The following is a 22,546-nucleotide window of genomic DNA, read 5'->3' on the forward strand; positions in this document are numbered from 1 at the left end:
GGCAGGCAAATGGAATTACAACCAGGCAGGTTACACGCTGAGCCTTGGAATATATTATCCCAGCTCTCTAAATAGATACCCAGCAAAAGGAGGGAGCGAGATGCTCTTTGCGGCTGCGTGACAGCAGAGAGAGGATGGAGTCGGCGTGTAGGGGACCTTATGGAGCTCCATGCTCGCAAAAGCCAATGGTTCGGTTGTTCAAAAATGCTTCAGCCTCCTGTGGGAAGAATATTACCAAGGCCTTGATGCACTTGGGTAATGGTTGTAAAGGAAGTTTAGAAATGACACGCGAAGGACCTTTATAAAAATCAGGCAGCAGAGGGTTGTTAATCTGGTGGATTGTGGCCAAGGTTGTAGACTGAAAGACTGAAAGAGACTGACCTTGTGGAAACTGCCATAGAAGATCTTTCTGATATCAGGACCTTCGAAGGTCACCGTTTGGAAACTGCCCTGGTAGTTGTGGTTGAAGAAGGTCAAGGTTTTCCCACTATCTGAAAATGGAGAGATTCACAGTGCAACAGCCTCACATGACAGGATCCCTCTGTTTTTGTCTGTTGTAAAGTTTTTCAGTGTAGGCTGGGTTTGTGCAGTCTGCTGAGAGCAGGCCAGCAAGAACAATACTCACTGTCTAGGATGATGCCCACCAGTGGATCCTTGTCTTTATCGAGTATTTCCCACAATGCAAAGGGCTCCTGTGGCGTTTCAGGCAGGATACGGAACAGCACTGTGATGGTGTAGTCAGAGGGGAGTCCCTCAGGGTGCAGATATCTACAACATTAATGAAAGACGCTTTTGATTGAAATCAGCACCACATTATGCCTTATGTGTCGAATATATTACTGCTCTTCTCAATATGGGGCAAAGACAGATAAATACTTCAACATTGTCAGCAGATCAACAAGTATTTCAACACTTTAATAATAATGTATCAAAATACATGTCACACTGCATATGATTATAATTTATTGCCCTCTACAGATTTTAATCTAGTTCTTAAAGCGGAGTCATGATTGGAGTTGTTATAAAAGTCAAGCACGAACAACAGGCTGTGGCCATCAGCACTGTCAGCTAGAATGAAACCTCTGCTTCTCACTGGTAATATAACCCTAAACAGCTACCATCCCTCAGTCATTAGCCCATCTGCTAATCACTCAGGTGGATTTCATAGCATAAGCTAAGCTAACACAAAAGTCTGTGTTTGCTCCTGTTTGTGTAAATGTTGCTAAGTGGATCAGAGGTCAGAGAGCAACACGTTCAGCCATATACTAGCACTCCAACCCTTCAGTGGAACATTAGCCCTCCCGCTGAGCTCAGGACAGCATAGCCTTGTCCAAACACTACCACGCAGGGAGGCAGGGCAGGGTCTGTCAGAGCTACAGACACAGTGCTCTCAGGAGAAGGAGCTGGTGGTGCAGCGTTAGATCTGTGCTGGCAGATTTCAGCACATTTGAGCAGCCAGGTTTCATTTCTACTGTGAATGAAATCTGGTTACAACTGTTCTGGCCTGCATCAGGAAACAAGAGTCAGAGCATTACAACCCACAAACCAAAACTTCAGTTTAAATGCACCAACCCCCAGGCACTGAGTTCAGGGCTGATTTAGCACGAGTTTTTTGATCCTTTGGCTCCAAGACATATGTACAGTTATGTTCTCTTCTTCTTCTCTCCCTCACACACACACACACACACACACACACACACACACACACACACACACACACACACACACACACACACAAACACGTACTTCGTTGGCTGTGAGACCAGCGCGTCCTTGTGTAGCCTGTAGCAGGGGAAGCTGTTGAAGGTTCCAGGCTCCATGGAAACGCCCTGCACACTGCTGTAGTGTTTCTCCAGCAGCCCGAACATCTCCATCATGCGGAATCCTGCAGCGAGCGGCGAGACAGACCCACCCAAGCCCATCTCAGTGAGGAGGAACTGAACATCCTCCGTCGTCTTGGCAACGCAAAAGTTAAAACGCCACGTGAGCACATTAGACCGCTGGCTTAGTCTCACTTCGCGGACGATAATCCAAAATGAATCCAGATGGGACGTCTAGATTTACATTTCTGAAGACTCAGCGCACATTGGGCCGGACGGAGATGCAGGGATAAAACAGAGGTCTGGTAATCCCGTGTGGAATTGTTAAATATTGACACTGAAATATCAGCGTTATCTAACAGGTAAGGAATCTTGTTATTACATGAGGCAGCCATGAGCACCCTGAACATGATTCCCCCCTCACCTGCCAAGGGGTTCCCACTCATCAGCACGGAGGGGCAAGCTGTAAACAAAAGGGTCCAGTTACATATCATAAGAATAACCAAGAAGTAAACAAGTATGAGTGAGTGTTATACGATATAGGACAAATGCAGATAAAAGCATTCCATTGGTGTGTGAACTTCCTTCAGATGAACTAGTCTAAGTATTAGCGTAAAACAATATTACAAATTCATTTTGGTTAACACCATAAAATGTGAAGACCTACTTAAAGCAAAACTGTAAGTCAGGTTGTAATTTTAGTGTCTTGTAGTATGTGGTTACACGTAATAGACCACGACAGACTGCTAGGATCCATTCTGCGTTATACTCACTGGCTGTCGCCGTCTCGCACACAAATGTTATGAGTTGCTCCTCGATCTTCTTGACAGCATCCAGGTCGTCCACGAAGAACACATGCCTTTCGCTGGGCTTGCTGGCAATGTTCACCAGCTCCCCGTAATCGGCATCAGCAAAGCCAATGGCAAAAATGATGTAACCTAAAGCAAACCATCTATGAGCTCTGCACACACGTGGACACAGGTCTGTGTGAAGCGCTCCACAGCAGACCCTGGCAGAACATGACAGCAACGATCACGGAACAGGCACACCGATCGACGGCACCGTTCAGGGGGCGGGATGAGGTCACCGGAGTGTCACTCACCATCCACGCGCATCTCCTTGGAGATCTTGTTGACGTCGTCCTGGGAGCGGCCGTCCGTGAGCACCACCAGCACTTTGGGGATGCCTCGCCTCACACCGGCATCCTCCGTGAAGATGCTCTCCTTCACGTGCTTGATGGCTCGACCTGATCACACGGGGCAAAGCACGAGCATGAGGCACCACTTCTGACAGCCCACAGAGTGACAGACCTGGTTCAGGTTAGAGCTACAGCAGCTGGACACGAGTAACTTGATATATGCTGGGAGAAGCTGCTGAGGTAGAAGGACCATTGCCTACAGAGAGAATGCTGGGACTTTGATCTGTGAAGTAAACAAACACGCCGCCACAGTTAAATGCAGTCTTTTAAAGGCCAATGAAATGATATTATAATGATTTTACAGTTAAACCTGCAGTTATGGCTGCTAATATGCTAGTAAACGCCATGCGTACATCCTAAAATCCAAACTTGATATAAAAAATATGTCACATTTACAGAATGTTAAGCCATCGCGACATAGAGTGCTTGTTAAAAAGGCGAAATCACTGCATGCAGCTTGGCATTTTGACATGCTTTCTACTAAAGTAATGTAGTAATGGCTTCTGTAATGGCTACTATTTCTGAGCCAACGAAGCCCCATAGCATTTAGCATAGAGATAAAAATAAATAAACAAACAACAACAACAACAACAATAATAATAATAATAATAATAATAATAATAAAGAAAGTTGCAGTAGATCTTTTAAAGTCATTTCTGTCCTGATAGGCTTCTGGCATCACTTGTGACAGACTGAAGCGTATACTACCTCTCTCTACACCGCACACACGTTTCTCATCACCGGCACAGCGCGGTGACAGGAAGGAAACGGTAGCCTGGCTTGTTTAGAATTTGCACCTAATCTCCCAGTGCCGTCTAAAGTTAGCTCAAATGAGAAGACAGCCTAGCCTCCCCCGTGCTAACTAAGCTGTGAATGAAACGCAAGGCTGCGTAGGACTGAGGCATTACAGCGGGGATGAGTCAACATGTCCGGGGTCCCGTGGCTAATGCCTCCACCTTGCTCCTTCCCTCATATCACCTCAGCTGTCAGAACAAGATGGATGATAGGAACAGATGTACCTCAGACACATTATGCCGGAATAAAAGGGGTCACGGTAGAGACGAGAAGTGCTACTTCGGTTTGAGCGGGAGGCGTGAGTGGATGAGCACGTCATCAATCAAAAGGGTGAGCGAGCTTTGCCTGTTAGTACTTTTTTTTAGCTCTAGTTCAATGTCTTTGTGTACTTGACCAAACTGTGTTCAGAGGATTCAGGCGTACTCGACGAGTTACATAAATAAACAACAACACCGCAACACTGTTGGCAGAGATTGTCGAGAAAACCATCATCTTTCTTTGTTTTACCGTCTCCCTATACACACACTCTCAGTGTCAGGACGGAGGCTTTGAATCTAGGTGGAATAATGGAGTTTCTTCTTTAACATCCATAGGATGGGACCAATCACTCTGATCCTCGGCCTTATCCTCAGTGTTTGAATATATGAAAGCACAGCCTGGGGATTAGGCCTAATTCCCCCGCTTCCAGGAAATCAATTCTGCCCCGGCCCCAAATGAGCGGGCTGTGCAAAGCAGGATGAGGAGAGGAAATAAAGGCGAAGGCCTAATAACGCCCGGCTCATGTGTATCTGCAGGTGCACGGCATCCAAACCCAGAAATATCCCACCATGCAGTCACAGTACCTCACCCACGGCCTGTCAGCCTATCGCCATGGAGAACATCCCTCAGCAGGGGACTATTTGCATATTTTTGTATGAGTGAGAGAGAGAGAGAGAGAGAGAGAGAGAGTGTGTGTGTGTGTGTGTGTTGGCCATAGCATGGAGGATCTTGGGGAGGCGTCTGCCGCGAGGCTGCTATACTGTCACCAGGTGCAGGAAGAGGTGTTTCATTTAAGAGCAATGATTCTCACCACACCCACTGAGCACATGACACAGCAGCTCACGCTGCTCCGAGATGCACAGTCCGTAAACTACAGGACCAAGCAAGAGCGTGATGGAGGCAGTGGGTCTGCAGGACAACCTTTCAAACAAATGGGGCACTTTTGGTTTGGACCCACACGGCAAAATGTTTGCAGAATGCATCGGCAAGGTGAAAGTTTCAGACGTTAAGGCAGACGCTATATCTGACTGTCATACGCCTCCGAAATAAGCTATGCCAGGAAACCCAAACACTAGAAACACGCGTAGAAGATGTCACCGGAACTTTCCATGCAGTGGTAATTGAAGTCATAGTGAAATTCACATCACATTTGAAGGGTCTTGTCCCCTTCGAGATGTCTCCATGCCTACATCTCACTCTCCTCCCCCTCGGCAGCACCCCCCCCCATCAGGAGTCATCGGCTCTCTGACTCCACTACATGCCTGTCTTGGTATTTCCTCCTTTATAGGTGATGCGCTGTACGGCGTCCAGGAGAGACTCCTTGTCGCTGTAGGAGCTGAGCACGAACTCGGTCCTGGCGTCGTCGCTGAACTGAACGATGGCCACCTGTCAGAGGGAGAGCAGGGAGAGTTTATCGCACCGGCAGGCTCTGCTTCACGCTCCACTGCACTTGGACCGAGCCGTGAAGATAAACACGTCCCCCTGACGGCCATCTCTGACCTCAGAACGCGACGTTTCCCACAGTCCTCGGCACCCCCTCGTCAGCTAGCGTGTTTGAGCACAAGCACCACTAGCTAAACCTCGTTCCTTTTACGTTTAGGCTTGGTCTATTTTGTTGTTTTTCCAGATGTTATTTTTATTTAAGTGTTGTTGTTGTTTCTTCTTCTGCTAGTCTGTCCAACAGCTGTGCTGTCATGCACCCTGATGAGGCTTGATGCAGATCCATGAGCTCTGGGCTCGTGTGTCTAGACTGATGCTATTTATACCTGACGTGTTTTTCTTAGGTACTGGTTAAACAGTAGGTAGTGTGCAGTGTGTGTCCCCACCCAAAATAGCCCTTCCCATGATCACTCAGACAAATAAACTTTATAACACTATAAAAAAATGCAGAATTGTGTATTTTGTTTCTTTCCTTTCCTCTTTTTTCAAAAATATTGCGATAGCATCCCAAGAGAGCTAATTATTGGACCAGAAGCTGCAGGCTTTAGTTGTATTCATGACAGCGCACATTATATATTGCTCTTCTGCTCTAACATAGATGAGGTGTGATGATGATGATGATGAATGATGTGCATGTTAAACGGATCACATAACCAGGAGGCCGTGGCCAGCGCACCTGGGTTCCTTCAGGGCCAATCACGTCCAGGGCACCAGTCGTGCTGTACAGGAAGTGGATAATCTTTTGGAAGTTGTCATCTCCTATACTCCAGGAGCCGTCCACCAAGAACACCAGGTCCGCCTTGGCTGCTTTGCACACTGGGGAGGGAGGTGAGAATTCACAGAGACGGAGAAGTCATTGCTCCGCCAATGTTGCAGTACGTCGGATCCCGAGCGATCCCCAGTTCCTCGATAGGGCCGCCGTCACAGCCAGACAACGGCAGGCCACTGATGGATTCTAAGCTCCTGCTCTTCTCTCTTCTGTTCTGCCAGAGTGCCTCACCTGTTTTCATGGGACTGAAGGGTAGAATCATGCCCAGCTTTAAGCAGGGGTAATACCCAACACCACGGGGAGAGCGGCTGGCGTAAACAAGGTGCAGGATAAGGATACGGACATGTTTTCTTCTGTGGAAACCTCAGTTGGGTTCAGTGTTGTGTTTACTGGGCTTTTTGAGGGTTTTTTATATATTTTTATGAAATTCTATTTTAAAACATTACAATATTAAAAGCAAAAGGGAAGCAACATTTCTGGACTTGTTTGAAGATGCATATCTTAGTGATGTTTTAAATGTTTAAGCTGTGTCACCAGGTGTAAATTTATTATTCATGGTCCACAGGTGTATTTGTGGGTCACAACATTTTTTTTTTTTACATTTTTGTAGGTTTGGGAAGAGTCTATTATATTTACTGAGTTGTAGGACTCAAAGAACTAGAAAAGGGTTGCTTTCAGATTAAATCTTTGTCAACAAAAGGTCAAACAACTCACAGGGACATATCAGACCAACAGAACAAAGTAAACCGACCTCTTAAAAAACCTGAAAATGTCAGTGTTTCCAGTCAGCCCCTCCCCCACCCCTGCTCCCTCTTACCTTCTTTGGCCGGGGGGAGAGTGGGTTGTGGTGCGGTGGTGGGAGGTGCAGTTGGCGGCTGGGTCGGAGCTGGAACTAAAGCAAAAGAAGTCAGTACAGACAGCACGCTGCACAACAGCTCCACCCACGCAGACGGAGCGGAGGTGCAGGACCGGTCCGGGCTGGCGGGACTGCTCAGACAGTGACGGAGCGCCTGCTGTCAGACACAGAGCTACTCCGCTTGCCCCGTTGGCGGGGAAACGGCCTGTATCATTGACCTGTTACTTCTGCCGCTAAGTGACACACCAACGTGAGGATTGGCTGGGGTGGTAGAGAGCTAACGCATCACAGCTGGGAGGGAGCCAAGAGCACTACCTGTTCCTCCCCAGTACAGTCAGTTATGTTAACATGGGTGTCAATGGTAACGTTTCTGACACCTTAGAATTCTTACTCCTCACCTTAAAGGTAGGGTCATTGATCTGAAGTCCGGAAACATTTTGTAATATTCGAGTTGTATTTCTAGGTTGTAAGAGCTGTTTCGATGGCTTTGTAAGTGAAAATGTCCTGAACATGGACCCTAATCATCCACTAAATCAAAGCAAGGAGGTGTGCCTCTATTTGCCTGTCACTCATATTGTGTGGGCGTGGCTTCAGGGAGAACGCTGAAGGGAGGACTTTGTTGCATATCTTTCAAAACAGCTAGATTCAGCCAACCTCTACCAAAATGACTTACTGTACCTTTAAGAAGAATCTAAACTTCAGTTAACAAAGCAACAGGATGAACCTCACACAGATGGAGGGAGTTATTTACGTGTGGTGTCCATGACGGTGAGGGCGGGGCCCTCCATGCTCTGCAGCTGTGCGTGGATGCTAATCTTGTACTGCGTGTTGGGCAACAGGTCGAAGAAACACCGTCTGCTGGATCCGCCGCTCAATAACACCTCCTGCCGCTGGCCGTCTGTGAGTGAAGAACAGCGTGAGATGGGTGAGTGATGTTCACATGGCACACTGCACTTGGTGATCAGGTAGGAACAACTCAATTGAAACACGCCTAATCCAGCTAATCAAAGGTCTGATTGGCTGGAGCAGGTGTGTTAAATTAAGGCTAAACCTTGTAGTTTACAAGGTTTCGGCTGGGGAGAATGGGCTTGTAAGCACCTGTCCACAGAGCCATGCGTGCTCCACACTCCGCCTATTACAGAGGGCAAAGCAAGTTCAATCGAATTACAATCTCTGTCAGGGCTTGCTAGTCATGTTCTGCTGAATGAGAAACTAACGTGAATAAATTGGATGTGCGAAAACACTGAACGCACTGGTCGTACGGAGGCAGGACGCAGGATGAGAGGAGATAGGGCCTCTAATAGCTGCTATTCATCACCATCAGCACAGTCCTTATTTTTCCAAAGCCGTGCAGGAGTGAGGGAAAGTGAAAAAGTGCACAGGTCCAACCTCACCCTGGGTTCAGGGGAAAGGCCCTTAAGAGAGAACATGAGGGTTGACTCATAGACTCAGACCACCAGGCCACCAAAGCTCAGGAAGAGAATGACACATCCTGGTATCTTTGGTCTGCTCAAATATTGGATTATTTGGCTCCCTGGTCCTTCCCCCCCCCCCCTCTCTCTCTCTCTCTCCCCCTTTATCCCTCTCTCCCTCTCTCTCCCACTGGGTTCCAGCAGTATTGCTTTTCCTATGGCTAACACAGCTATCGAACAGCTCAGTTTGTGTCATACGTCTTCATTTACCCGTCACTGAACAAGCCTGTCTGCAAGGATCATATTAAACGTACAGTTTTACGTACGCAACTCAGACGCAACACAGTAATATTATCTCAGATGAGAAAACCAGGAAAAAAAAACCCCATGTGAAAGAATGAGCACTTTCCAAAAGCTCATCTCCAATTTCTCCTTCTGGAACGTTGCCTACAAGCGCTCTATGTTAAAGCTAATGGAGACGTGTGAGAGGGCTTATTCATTTTCTATTGCCCCATGAGAATAATGCAGACCACCAACACCATAATCCATTAATACGTCTGACCAAATATGCTTTCAATCGGATCTGTCATCTGTTTTCTGAGCCGACAAAGCCTTGTTGGTGTAAACTAAGCCAAGGCTTTGGGGAGGGCTGCTTGTCAACTCTACAAATAATTATTCAAGAGTCTCTTTTTAAGCATTTGTTTCAACAAATTGCACTTTACAGTCTAGTCACATCTCACGCAGAATCAGGACACCTCCTTCCTCCTCCCTGCCTTGTACACCAGGAGACAAGCTGGTTCTGTTCACAGGGATGAAGTAACCCTGTTGTTCTTCCAAAAGCATCCCTCGGTAAGCTGGCCAAACCATAATAAAGTGTTTGCAGCATTTCGCCACATTGAAGGATCTTCAAAGTCGCACATTTAAAATGCACGCACGCAAACATCACACATGCAGCTTGTGAGGTTGAGTTTTAAATGTGCCTCTGACTCTATGTATGGACACAGTAATACAGCTCACTACCCTTGAGGCTAAGCGGCATGGAATATCCAATGCACTCCCCTCTGTATGGGACTGCGACTTCAGACAGGCTTGTCACTCACATTTCCAAGAATCCCTGTATGATGTCAATATATTCTTTAAGATGCCCCCTTCACCCACCTTTTTATGCACCACACACACACACACACACACAATAACTATTTCAACAGTTCCACTGAGCTTAAGTCTTGTGTGCGTTGGAGGCCTGAAGCAGGTCAGGAAGGGAGCGTCCAGATGAGCGCTGACAGTGAGTGATCGCAGACAGGAAGAAGAAAGGCAATAAAGGGGAAAAGGCTTTACAAATCGGAACAGAAGCCGTGTCAGCGCATTCCGACAGCGCTGCGTTTAAACGCGGGAGCGCGGCCAGGGAAGCACCACGTTATGTGCTGAAATACGAGGCACATCCCATTTTTCTCAAAGCAATAACTTTACCTTGGAACTGAACATGTCAATATTTCCCTTGGGCAGGGTCCAATCTGAAAATACCAGTAGCCCTGTTTTTATATGTGTGTGTGTGTGTGTGTGTGTGTGTGTGTGTGTGTGTGTGTGTGTGTGTGTGTGTGTGTGTGTGTGTGTGTGTACATGCATATGTGTTTGGTTACTCACTCAGAAGTGACTGGATGGTGACCCTGTAGTTGGAGGCGTGGAGGTGTTCCTGCCACTCTACACACATGCTGGTGCTCTGCACCTGGTACGTCCTGAGCTGACTCACTCCCAGAAACCCTACAGCACGCAGGAGACACACCCTCTCAGTATCCACACACACTCTAGCGATTTATTTACACCAACGAGTGATCTAGAGTCACATCCACAACATGAACATGAAACAACATATGGAAGGTTGGTAATACATTAATACATTAATTAATTCTGACTGCATGTATATGTATAAAATTCTGTGTATTATTATTAATAATCGATAAACCAGTGTGTCCACATCAGTTCAATGTTTCCCTTGTTCTGAATATCCTATTCAAATCGTCAACTATCTGTCTGTTAAAGACAATGTAAATGTTTTTTTTAATGATCAAATATTTTTCATTTTCATATGATCAAATCAAATCAATCATAGAGTTCTAACATCCATAAAAGTTCTGACATCCATATAGTTCAACCGTCTTGCTTTACATGATAGAAAACGGTCAAGATGTTCTGTGAATTTATGGTAAGCTGATAGAGAAACCACGATGACCAAGCAGCACATGGTACAAGACAGCCTTCCCCTAGCGGGCCTCCAGCAGACGGGCCCTAGCCAGACGGGCCCTAGCCAGACGGGCCCTAGCCAGACGGGGCCTAGCCAGACATTGTTCTGCTGAAACCACAAGAAATGTGCTGTGTGAAAGAATGGGAATATAGACCCGTTTTTTGTGATGAACGATGTTTCTCTTTTGGTTAGCCGTAGCACATGGTCCCAGTTACGCTGGTCTACAGGCTGCAGTGCGTGTTTTCAAATAAGTACAGTGGTATTCTGCTGTCACACCCACACCTGGCTGTGTCACCACTGTGGCCGTGCAGATAACCACAAGAAAGATCATTTGGAAATCGAAACAATGGCGGGAAAACGCTTGTTGGCCCGTTAGGAGGTCACACGGGGGGACGAGAGTGAAGCTCGTATCACAGCGGCGGTGACTCAGATATGCTGCAATAGCACTAAACCAAACACCACAACGCAGAAGATTAGCATACAGGGCGTTGAATAATGCATGTGAGCAGCCATCCTTCCCTCATATAACCCACAGTATTTTAATGAACTCCATTAATGTGTAGACGAGTTTCAGTAGAGTCAAGTGAAAATACCAGCATTGTGGATTTAATTATTCAAAGGTCATATTGAAAATGCATGAAACAGTGATGTGACTCATAGAGCAGGTAGTATGCAGACATTATATATAGCCAGATAATAAAACCATGGGCCGAATAAAGAGATGTCGTTAAGGGGGGGGGGGGGGGGGGGGGTGGCTAACGTGAGCGTGCCGACGGGCGCCTATCAGACACGCCGCGTCACTTTCAGCAGTCACAACAACAGCGCGCGCTCCTTCGGTTCGCGCTCTCGATCCGGCGCTGACGGGCCGCTGGCAGATATCGTCTAGGCTGCGTGTTTCGTGTCATAATAAGATAATGACAGTTCCCAAAGAAAGAGCGCGGGGCAGCCTTCGCCACAGCGGCGCGGCGGGAAACAACTCCGCACTTAAGCCGTCCACTCCTCCGCTGTTCAAAAGGCGTCGTTATGAGGAAGTTCTGTCAGCGGCGTACCTCGGGCGCTGCCCTTGTTTGTCCATATAAGCGGAAATAGAGCGGTGTGATAACACGCCCATGTCCTTCGGGGCAGCCTTGGGCCTTCAGAGAAACCCAATCTGCTCTCTTTTTGATGAGAAAGCCTCAGACATGCATTACTGTGTGAGGTGCCTGCCGATAGCACATTTATATGCAAAGGCTCGTGATTGCGAGGAGTGGCTGTCTGAATGTTGGTTTTGCTGTGTAGTCCTGTCACGGATGGTTGAGTGTTGGGCTGAAGGAAGGCGTCGACACAGGCCGCTCACAGACAGGGCATTTCAAAGTGTCACGTGGCTTTTGAGGGCCAGAGTGGGAGGAGCTTGAATGGCATTTGAGAGAATGTGGCTGGAGTCACAGCTGTGAACTGGAGCCGAGGAGTAGTATCGCCATGGAGATGCTCAGATATATGTGTGTGTGTGTGTGTGTGTGTGTGTGTGTGGTTGTGTATTTGTATGACTGTGTGTATGTGTGTGTGTTTATATCACTGTGTATATGTGTGTCTGTGTGTAAATGAATATGTTCCTATAGATGTGTAGGCACTGGTGTGTGTGTGTGTTTGTGTGTGATATATGTTTATATCACTGTGTGTACGTGACGAGAGAGCCCAATACACTCACAGGTGTTGGCCGTGCCTGTGAGAGGTTCACTGGAGCCGGTGTTGTATGTGGCGATGACATTGACGCTGTATTCAGTGCTAGAAAGCAGGTTCAGTATCAGTAGTGAGTTGACGTCTTCCCCCACCAACCTCTCCACTGCCCGACCGGATCCTGCACACAATACAGATAACCACTAAGCCAAATGGAGAGAAACAAATGACAAGCAATAATGCATGTGTCAGCAAAACACACACACACACACACACACACACACACTAGAGTTGAGCGCCTTTATAAAGCCTTGCTCCAGTCAAATGGAAAGAGGGATCCTGCAGTAATACAGCCTTAGCTGCACCATGACACAAACCGAAGTCAAAATGGCTGATCAGAGCTCAGCTGAGCCAAAGACGATGAATAATGAAAACCGTCAGTGGCACTAAAGCATTCTCACCTCAATAACTATGCCAGAGAAAGACCGGGGACTAAGCATGAGGCCATTAGATTTGTGTCCATGCCCCCCCCCCCCTCACACACATACATATTAGAAACAAAATATGAACCTCAGACTTTTTATGCCTGCTGGCTAAATAAACAGTGTCGTGGATGCGTTTGCAGTGTGTGCCACTAAGCTGCTGGTTGGTTAAGAATGCGTTGGAGGAGGAGCTCCTTCTCCACCACAGAGCTGACATTAAGAGCATATAATAGAAGACAGAAGTTTAGAGAGTCTCCACCTGATTCTCCCCTCAAAGGGCTTGAGTGGAAAACACGAGTGAGTGATATTTTCCCCCTCTGGTGTGATTCAGCCAAAACAAAAGTCTCTGTTGATAGTTGAAACTAATACTGCAGGTGGGAGAATGGGCATAGTCAGGCCAGCAGACACGGACACAGATGTCTGCCCACGTTGGCCTGCCAAGAGTTACCAGTCTTTCGTGGTGAAAGTGCTATGTCCTGCTATGTCCTGCTATGTCTCGGTATGTCCTGCGCGTGCGTGTGTATGTGTGACTAAAATCACGTGTGTGAGTGCATGCCGACACACACCTGAACTGGGCTGGTAGACGATCCTGTAACCCAATGGGGGCGAGGCAGGGTGTTCCCAGGTGAGGCGGAAGCGGTCGTACCATTCGTCAGACACCCGGAGATTCGTAGGGGCGGACCGTGGCACTGGCCATGAGAGAGCAGACACAAACATCCGGCAGCTGTGTTTACACCAGACCCATGGCTCGGAGGCCAGCAGCAGACGCTATTTCCCAGAGCGAAACCCAACAGGTGCTTTCACCACCACAACACAGAACATCAATCACTGTAGGAGCTATTCTTGCAGATGTGACCATTATTTTCTGTGCTGGCCAGAACTGTTCCTTGATCAAACATGCCTCGTTTTTCACGGAGTGACTCCTCCACAATACCCAGTGGACATTTGCAACATCCCATGAAACAGTCACAAACAAGGACGGACTGGGGTAAAGAATAACCATTAATCAAGGCCTGTCCACATTAATGTACATTATCTCAGCTGCAGTGCAATCGTCTGTGCGTTCGTAGTTAGAGCCCATTCCAAGGTGACATTAACATTTTTAATCAGTGAGGAACAGAACAGTAAATTGTCGTTTGAAAGTGATCATTGAGACGATGGTAAACATAATCAATTCCATCAGAGGAAACAAGGCAGGGATGATCGCTTCATTACTGCAGTAAGAGTGCTGCTGTAATGGATGACTTTCATTAAGCTTATTAGTGAGCAAAATCAATGTTGGTCTCCCTGACTGGACACGCGGTCGGTGGGGGTGTGGGACGAACCCGTGGCCTTTACCAACCACATCTACATGCGATGGCTTTGGAGAAACAACAAGACAGAACGGTCTATTTTAAACTGATTTGCATAGCACCGGTGCTCTAAATTACTATAATACCGAATAAATTGTGCTTGTATAGCTAGTGTGCATTTTGAGGATAGTTTACAACAAAACTACATCACGTGCAAAGACTATATTTGAATGAGGCACAAAATTGAAATTTAAGACAGCAGATTAAGAGCTGTTGGCTGTACAGGCAATAAGAACATTAGAGTAAAAACAAATAAAACTAACTAAATCATATTAGTGTCGTGGACAAAAGAATGGGGAAGGAAGTTAAGAGAAGATGGCGTAGAAGAACACGAAGAACTAACAGTGAGCAAATGGTGACGTTATACTAAACCACAGTGGCAATGCTACATATGTCATACGCAGCTTCACTGATCTGAATTATCTGTCCCCAACACCTACATGATTTCCTTCCCCGTAAAAACAAAAGTTTAGAACTACCCCTTCAATTGTTATTATCTGCATTTTCAAAAATACTTTCAGGCTTGGTAAATTACCCTGCAGGTGCTACGTAACCTATTTTCATTGTCATAAACCAGTACTCTACACCCTCAGGTATAAATGCCCTAAATTGCATATTCATTAGGGAAAACCCACAAAATTGATAAACTATGTTATTTTGCACTAGTGAAAGATGCAGTGCTCTGTATATCCTTTTGTCATGCAAAACCTTTATAGTTTCACAGCCAAAGATATTTTTGTAAGTTTCAGAATACATTTGAAATGCATTTCTATATGCCAGCATGCATTTATAAATGCTTTTGTGCTAACTCCTGCCATGTTGCCAAAAACAGCTCATCCATAAAAGCAACCAGCGGAGAGTGACGATGCTTTCACACAGTACAGTCAGTGAACTGACTCCTGATTAAATCTGAGCTCCCAAAGTGGGAGTATAATATCTCACAACTGGGCACACTTATTATATCAGATATCCATCATGTTTTGTACACTTTTCACTTTTGTGAAAAAAGACTGTCGACCTCTGCAAAGGGCACGACCGTCAATAACGTCAGTGTTACAGCTGCATGAAATAAAGAGAGACGCTGAGGTTGCTATCGACTCGGAGTAATGCTTAATCTTTAGTACGTCCGCAGAGGACAAAGGGAGAGACATACGTGTCCTTCCCATGGAGGACACAGCCAGCATGCTGTCCTCGCCGTCTGCGTAGACAGGGGTGACCGTGATCCTGTACTCTGTGTCTGAGAGGAGAGGCTCCAACAGCACAGTCTTCTCATCACCTGGGACCAGCATCTGGATGGGAGGAGATGTATAAGAACAGAGAGTTCTTTAAGGGATGTGTGTGTGTGTGTGTGTGTGTGTGTGTGTGTGTGTGTGTGTGTGTGTGTGTGTGTGTGTGTGTGTGCGTCTGTCTGTGTGTGTGTCTGTCTGTGTGTGTGTGTGTGTGTCTGTGTGTGTGTGTGTGTGTGTGTAGTATCTGAATGTGTGGGAAAAGCCTAGCTGAAGGAGAGAAATGAAAGAGGAGACATGACAGATAGCTGCGTCAGTAAATCTGGGTAGGAGTGCGTGTGAAGTGTGTCTTGACGCCGGGGTTAAGGATGGGTGAAGTTGAGGTAATATGAAGTTGCCGACGCTTGCATATTGAACGAGGCAGTTACAAAGGAAAACGGGGCTGACTTTTATCCATACTGCTGTACTCCCTCACCACCGACACACAATCAGCCACACACATAAGCACACATCTCCTTTCAGAGCGACTCAGACTGTTAGTGTGGTCTGTCTGTAGGTGATAGTAATATTATTCAAGCAAATAACCAGAGCTGAGATAAGTCCGAAAAATATGGATGGGTGTTACCTTAGACAACAATAAATCAATACACTGTAAAAACCCTTATACTGTTAACGTCAATTGAGCTACCATCACTTTGCCTGTCATGTATTGCATTCATTACAAAACAAAACACAAGTCAATCGAAAACACACAAGTTACAAAACACAAGTTAATTTTCCACATTAACAAAATGTTGCACAGAGCTCAGAGTGCCACTTCAAGACTTGAGTCAGTGCAAATGATCCCCAGTTAACTCTGAAAGCAGGTTTTATATAGTCAAAAAAACTGTTTGAATTTCCTCAAATTTGTACAGAAGCACATTTTATTTTATTTGATTGTTTTGCTTTTATGTGCACAAAAGTCAGTTTCACTCACCATTGAATTTGAAAGTGAACACTATCGCTAATTAAAATGAGAAGATTAATAGTGTATTTGAACTTATTTGCTAGTGTGAAATGTTTTTCACAGAATCTCTGGGAAATTACTTTTGCCAAACAAATCTCATTGAACTAAATCAAATAAGCTTGGTAGAATGACTTCAAAGCAACAAGAAAATATGACAAGCATAACACATATTCCCTTGAATCTGTTCCTCTAATCATTTAATGACATTGCTGAAACCAGATCTGACTTCAAACTAACTGCAGCCGCAATGAGTATTTTGATCATGATTCATTTCTCCTCTGTGATCAAATTGCAACGTTCAATGATCCCTGTCAGACAGCCACTCCATCAACCTCTATTCGTGTTGACTGGTCTGGGCAAGGTAGACCTCTGCAAAACAACACCCATTACTGGAGCTGTCCACCAGACCTGTGGTGCTGAAACCTGCTGACTAGAGTTTGGCTCCCTCTCTTCACCGCGGCCTCTCTTCACCCCTCTCTCTCTCTCTATAACTCTCTTGCAAGCATTCTATCAAAATGAGCATGTCCTCGTCTGACCCTGGTCTGTGAGCGACGACAGGCATGTCCAGCTGTGTTCACTCTCTCTTTCCGTTCTCTTTCTGTTCTTCACTTTGTAATGCCTACTCTCCCTTGTTAGCTAAGAAGATAATGGAACTTCCCTTATGCTTCTCTTGCCTCCACCCCAACCCCCCACCCACCCACAGCCTGACCTGCCAACAGACGCTCAACGAAAGCAAGCCTGATGGTTTGATAGTTAGACACACTTCCAACAGTGTTACCAGGGCGCTGGAGAACAACTTTGGGAGTGCGGCGTGAGTGCTAGCTAAATGTTTCATCAGTAAGCAAGCTGACTCCTCTTGGTTGTCTGGCTCTCATTTGCAGATTCAGCCGAACAGCGCAGTGACAGATTGTAAGCATGGCAAACCAAGGTTGGAGTAAAATCAATCGGATGTAATAAAAAAAAATGGTGGATTTCCACTTCAAATGCAGTACGGAGCATGAATTCACAACTGCTCCACTTCACAGCAAGATTCAGTTGCTAAGAAATAAGTTGCAAGAAGCCGAGGTTTCCACACTACAGGGAGCCACAGTCCAAACAGCCACTGAGCTTTGAGCTAGAGGCGTCCTTGCAGTGGGAAGCTGAGAGCTAACATCGACATCCCCAAGGGTTACCTGCCTTTGTAGAAAGGAATTACCCAGCTCTGTGTGTGTGTGTGTGTGTGTGTGTGTGTGTGTGTTTGTAGGTTGGGAGGGCAGGCGAGGGGGGTTGTTATGCGTGAAGGAATCTCTGTGGTTACACTAGAGCAAAGGTGCGGGTGCTGTTACAGAGAGAAATCAAGAATGAAGTCTCTCTTAATACACAATGCATATACATTTGTGATGTAATATGTATTGTAACAGCAAATCATAATCATGAAAAAACATACTGAAATACTATTCCAGTGAAGGGCATATCTGCCAATTTCTCATTATTAATAATAATAATAGGTTACTAACATATGTGACAGACATATATGAGACAGAACCGGCTGCACGCGTTGTCTGCACGCGTGTGTATCCTTACCGTCTTCTCTGCGCGGTCTCCTCTCAGGCCGACGTAGGTCACTCTGTACTGCTCCACGTCGGAGTCGTGAGGCTCCCAGCTCACCTGCAGGCTGCTCGTGGTCTCGGCGTCCACCTGCAGGTCAGCGACTCCCAGCCGGGCCACTGGAGGACACAGCTCAATTATTCTCCATTCAGCTCATTTCGGTACAGCTCAGAACAATCTCGGCGCAACTCAGCTCAGCTCAACAGGCAGTGAGACATGATGAAAACTGATGAGAACCTACCCAACTGCAACAACACAGAGCTATTGAAAACACAAACAATTGCGAAGCAGCAACAACCGCGCCACTTAGCGCTCGCTGCAGAGGCGGACCGCGCTGCGGCGGTAAACAGACGCCATCTGGCTCCTCCAGGACGTGAGTTTAAGACAACAAAGTAGAGAGACGGGAAACAAAGGCCCGTCTCTCTCGGTCTCCCTGAGCGGCGGGTGTACGGGGTACGGTGACACCCCACGTCATTTATCACGTGGCTCTCACCTGCTGTGGTCGCGGAGGGGACGGCGGTCGTAGCAGTCGCAGCCACTGGGGAAACAAAGCAAGCTGAGGGATCAGGTCACATTCAAACTACACACAGCAAAAGCGCTGCCATTAGACGATATGAAACGACTGCATTCGGAAGAAGGAGCACTGCTCTTCCTCATATGCACGTCCCCGAGCTCTGCGTGATAAATTGCCATAGCCCACCGCCACCTTCTCCTGTTTCCCACACCAGGAGAAGCCATCCAGAGCTCTATCCTGAGCTGGAGTTCAGTCCCTCCCCGCCAAATGAGGGAATGGCGTGTTACTGCAAAGTGCCCATCTGGACTAGGCAAGATCTATATCCAGAATCCCAAACTCTACCCCACCCCCGAAATCTCAGTGCAGCTATGCATTGGAGACGTTCGTGCAGCGTGGGAGAATGCCCCATCTTACGTGTGGTCTTACGTGTGGTCTGCGTGGGCGAAGGCCCCGTCTTACGTGTGGTCTTACGTGTGGTCTGCGTGAGCGAAGGCCCCGTCTTACGTGTGGTCTTACGTGTGGTCTGCGTGGGCGAAGGCCCCGTCTTACGTGTGGTCTTACGTGTGGTCTGCGTGGGCGAAGGCCCCGTCTTACGTGTGGTCTTACGTGTGGTCTGCGTGGGCGAAGGCCCCGTCTTACGTGTGGTCTTACGTGTGGTCTTACGTGTGGTCTGCGTGGGCGAAGGCCCCGTCTTACGTGTGGTCTTACGAGTGGTCTGTGTGGGCGAAGGCCCCGTCTTACGTGTGGTCTTACGTGTGGTCTGCGTGGGCGAAGGCCCCGTCTTACGTGTGGTCTTACGTGTGGTCTGCGTGGGCGAAGGCCCCGTCTTACGTGTGGTCTTACGTGTGGTCTGCATGGGCGAATTCCCCGTCTTACATGTGGTCTTACGAGTGGTGTGCATGGGCGAAGGCCCCGTCTTACGTGTGGTCTTATGTGTGGTCAGCATGGGCGAATGCCCCGTTTTACGTGTGGCCTTACGTGGTCTGCATGGGCGAATGCCCCGTCTTACGTGTGGTCTGCATGGCCGAATGCCCCGTCTTACGTGTGGTCTTACGTGTGGTCTGCGTGGGCGAATGCTCTGTCTTACGTGTGGTCATACGTGTAGTCTGCGTGGGCGAATGCCCCGTCTTACGTGTAGTCTGCGTGGGCGAATGCCCCGTCTTACGTGTGGTCTGCGTGGGCGAATGCCCCGTCTTACGTGTGGTCTGCGTAGGCGAATGCTCTGTCTTACGTGTGGTCATACGTGTGGTCTGCGTGGGCGAATGCCCCGTCTTACGTGTAGTCTGCGTGGGCGAATGCCCCGTCTTACGTGTGGTCTGCGTGGGCGAATGCCCCGTCTTACGTGTGGTTTGCGATGCTTCCGTGGGGCTGCTCTCAGTCTCCCCGTAGACGGCAGACAGCAGCACTTTGTACTCAGTGAGAGGGGAGAGACTGCTCACCACGTACGAGTCTGTGTCTCCTCCCACGGCCACCTTTGCAACGCACAGAGAAAAGGCAACACAGAGAAAAGGCAGCATTAAACGGCATTCGGGTGCGATCATGAACCAGGCACGATGCCAAAGCTGAAACATGATCAGAATAGTAACAGCAGAAACCACATCACATACACAAGGACTGACATCCGTATGGATACAGGACTCACAGTACTGAGTCCGGGAGCCTCAGGAAGAGGCGCCTGTGTTTGAGCCTGCATTTCGAACTTGTACAAGTTGTAAAAGCACCACGCATTGTGCCCACCACCACCACCACCACGCCACCGGTGATAGCAGCGGATCCAGCACTGGCATCGTGGGATAACAGACATTTCTGTAGGTGGCTCTATGAGTGGTGGGGTATGGTGCTGATGGGAGTACCTGTGAGGGAGGGGCCCCCTCAAACCCCATGATAGGTCTGGGGTGAGGGGGCCGGGGGCTGAAACGTGAGCTGGGAGGGGGGTTTGGGAGGCCGGGCTGGGGACGTGCCTTTGGGGCACAGGCCCGCAGTGCCGCTCCAGCCCACCTCCCAGCACGTCATTATTTTCTGCTCCAGTGGCTCTCGGCAAACATATCGACCTGCGAGGCTATCTGTACAGTGCAGCTGCACCAGATCCCCAGCCGGTCCTAAAACCTCCTGATGCGTTTTGCTCCACACACACGCGCACAAACGCACGCACATATGTGCACGTACTCCGTGACACGTTGGCTTGGACGGGTTTCTCCGTCTGCTGGCCGAGCGCGTTTGGGGATGACAAATGCGATTACTGCCGGTGTTCTTAATGGAGAGTAACACTGTGGGTCCACATGACACTTCAGTCCATACAGAACAATGTAGAAACATGACTTAAGCACTTAAGTATTCTATAGTTTCTTGCTGCTAAAATAACCTTTGTGTTTCCTTTGTTGGTGCTAAGAAATTCATAAAAAAGTCAAACTGCCAAATCCTTTAAATCTAATTTTGACAAAATACTCAAAGACCTAGACAACAAGGATTGTTGGTTATATGATACAATCTGAGCTTGAATGTGTTGAATCTACATAAACAGTAAAAAAAATCCCTTTAAACTTTCTCTCCTTATTTTCAGTCAATTAAACCCAGCTGTCACACTCTCCTGCAGTTTCACTGTAGAACTGCGTGAAACCGAATGCGATGGGGTCTGGGTGCCGCGGGACACATCGTGGATGGCACCCTGCTGTAAAGTCCGTCCATCATATGTTCCCCCTAACCTGGGGAAGGCTGACGCCTCCACGCTGAGCTGCTCTAAACCCAGAGCCACGTTCAGGGGTGCAGTGACAGTTCAGACGAAGGTCAGGGGAATCTGAACCTGCAGCTCTCTGATATTTCAACCTTTTATTTTACCGTGCCGTGCAGAGATTTGAACCTCTGACTGCCGGGTTATGGATGGGTGGCGGCGTGCCAGTGACATCTTATTCTAGAATGTTCCGTACATGCTTCATTATTATTGCAATGCTCCACAAGACCGCAGAACAAAAAAAAAAAAAAAACACCAAATGATTTGTAGTGTTTATAAGGTTGCACCTTCAGCTCAGTCAAGACCTGCTTTTCTTTTGTGGGTTCTGTGTTTGCTATCCAAGCTTTGGATTGTTTTTCTGAGCATCTGCTGAAATATTGCCCTTCCACGGAGCCTCACCTCTCTAGCTTCGCGTTCTCCGTCAGCGGTCCAGGTCAGCTTGTAGAGTTCCACGTCCTCCACTGGCCGTATCCAGCTCACCCGGAAACTCTCCGCCGTGACCTCACTGATGCTCAACTTTAGCAGAGCCAGCTCTAGGTTACAGGGACATAGAGGACCAATCAGGTTCTCTTATCGATCGAGATGGAAGGATGAATGGATGGATGGATATAGATATATATAATTTGCTTGCACAGCTGATGAAGGACCTCTGTCCGAAACGTCCTGTTTCTCTGAAAACGTTGTGTACTTGTGTATTACAATTTTTATCTCTCTCTCTCTCTCTCTCTCTCTCTCTCTCTCTCTCTCTCTCTCTATATATATATATATATATATATATATATATATATATATATATATATATATATATATAGACTTTATATATAGAGACTACTGCCTACTAAAATGATATAACAGTGAAGCCTCTTCCCTCTTCCAGCCAAGGGGAAATCCGATGCTAATATTTTTTACAGTCTGTGTTTGGATGATCAGATTGGGAGTTTGATTGTTTTTGCCTGAGCAGGCCCACCTCTGCTGACACAGCGCACACGGTTGCCACTGCACTCGCTTCCTATCGGAATGCCTCAAAAATTTTGCCGTACTATTATATTACTGAAGCGCCAGAGGCAGCCCTCCTGAAGACCAATGAGAGTGTGAAGATAAAAGTCCAGATCAATCACTGACCTCCTATAATGAATGTCTGCTGCTGAGTGTAATGGATTGCTTTGTCGGCAGTCATTTTTTTCTTTTTATCTCATGGAGAGAAG

General features: G+C 47.3%; 1 protein-coding gene across 6 annotated transcripts in view; it reads right to left on the reverse strand.

Annotated features, from left to right (window-relative positions):
* Nucleotides 1-22,546, reverse strand: part of col14a1a (collagen, type XIV, alpha 1a) — a 78,812-nt gene that overhangs the window by 26,408 nt on the left and 29,858 nt on the right. For all 6 annotated transcript variants that reach the window (XM_076970804.1, XM_076970801.1, XM_076970802.1 and 3 more), the window contains exons 16-33: nucleotides 21,741-21,874; nucleotides 19,956-20,085; nucleotides 18,593-18,637; nucleotides 18,076-18,218; nucleotides 15,434-15,569; nucleotides 13,495-13,617; nucleotides 12,478-12,627; nucleotides 10,193-10,309; nucleotides 7,888-8,034; nucleotides 7,098-7,172; nucleotides 6,188-6,327; nucleotides 5,334-5,457; nucleotides 2,923-3,066; nucleotides 2,594-2,758; nucleotides 2,245-2,283; nucleotides 1,747-1,885; nucleotides 626-768; nucleotides 382-491 (exon numbers count right to left, since the gene is read on the reverse strand). In XM_076970804.1, coding sequence (XP_076826919.1) covers nucleotides 382-491; nucleotides 626-768; nucleotides 1,747-1,885; nucleotides 2,245-2,283; nucleotides 2,594-2,758; nucleotides 2,923-3,066; nucleotides 5,334-5,457; nucleotides 6,188-6,327; nucleotides 7,098-7,172; nucleotides 7,888-8,034; nucleotides 10,193-10,309; nucleotides 12,478-12,627; nucleotides 13,495-13,617; nucleotides 15,434-15,569; nucleotides 18,076-18,218; nucleotides 18,593-18,637; nucleotides 19,956-20,085; nucleotides 21,741-21,874 — 2,204 coding nt within the window. The remainder of the gene's footprint in view (nucleotides 1-381; nucleotides 492-625; nucleotides 769-1,746; nucleotides 1,886-2,244; nucleotides 2,284-2,593; nucleotides 2,759-2,922; nucleotides 3,067-5,333; nucleotides 5,458-6,187; nucleotides 6,328-7,097; nucleotides 7,173-7,887; nucleotides 8,035-10,192; nucleotides 10,310-12,477; nucleotides 12,628-13,494; nucleotides 13,618-15,433; nucleotides 15,570-18,075; nucleotides 18,219-18,592; nucleotides 18,638-19,955; nucleotides 20,086-21,740; nucleotides 21,875-22,546) is intronic.

The sequence above is a fragment of the Brachyhypopomus gauderio genome, chromosome 13, assembly GCF_052324685.1.
Source record: "Brachyhypopomus gauderio isolate BG-103 chromosome 13, BGAUD_0.2, whole genome shotgun sequence".
Taxonomy (NCBI): Eukaryota; Metazoa; Chordata; class Actinopteri; order Gymnotiformes; family Hypopomidae; genus Brachyhypopomus; species Brachyhypopomus gauderio.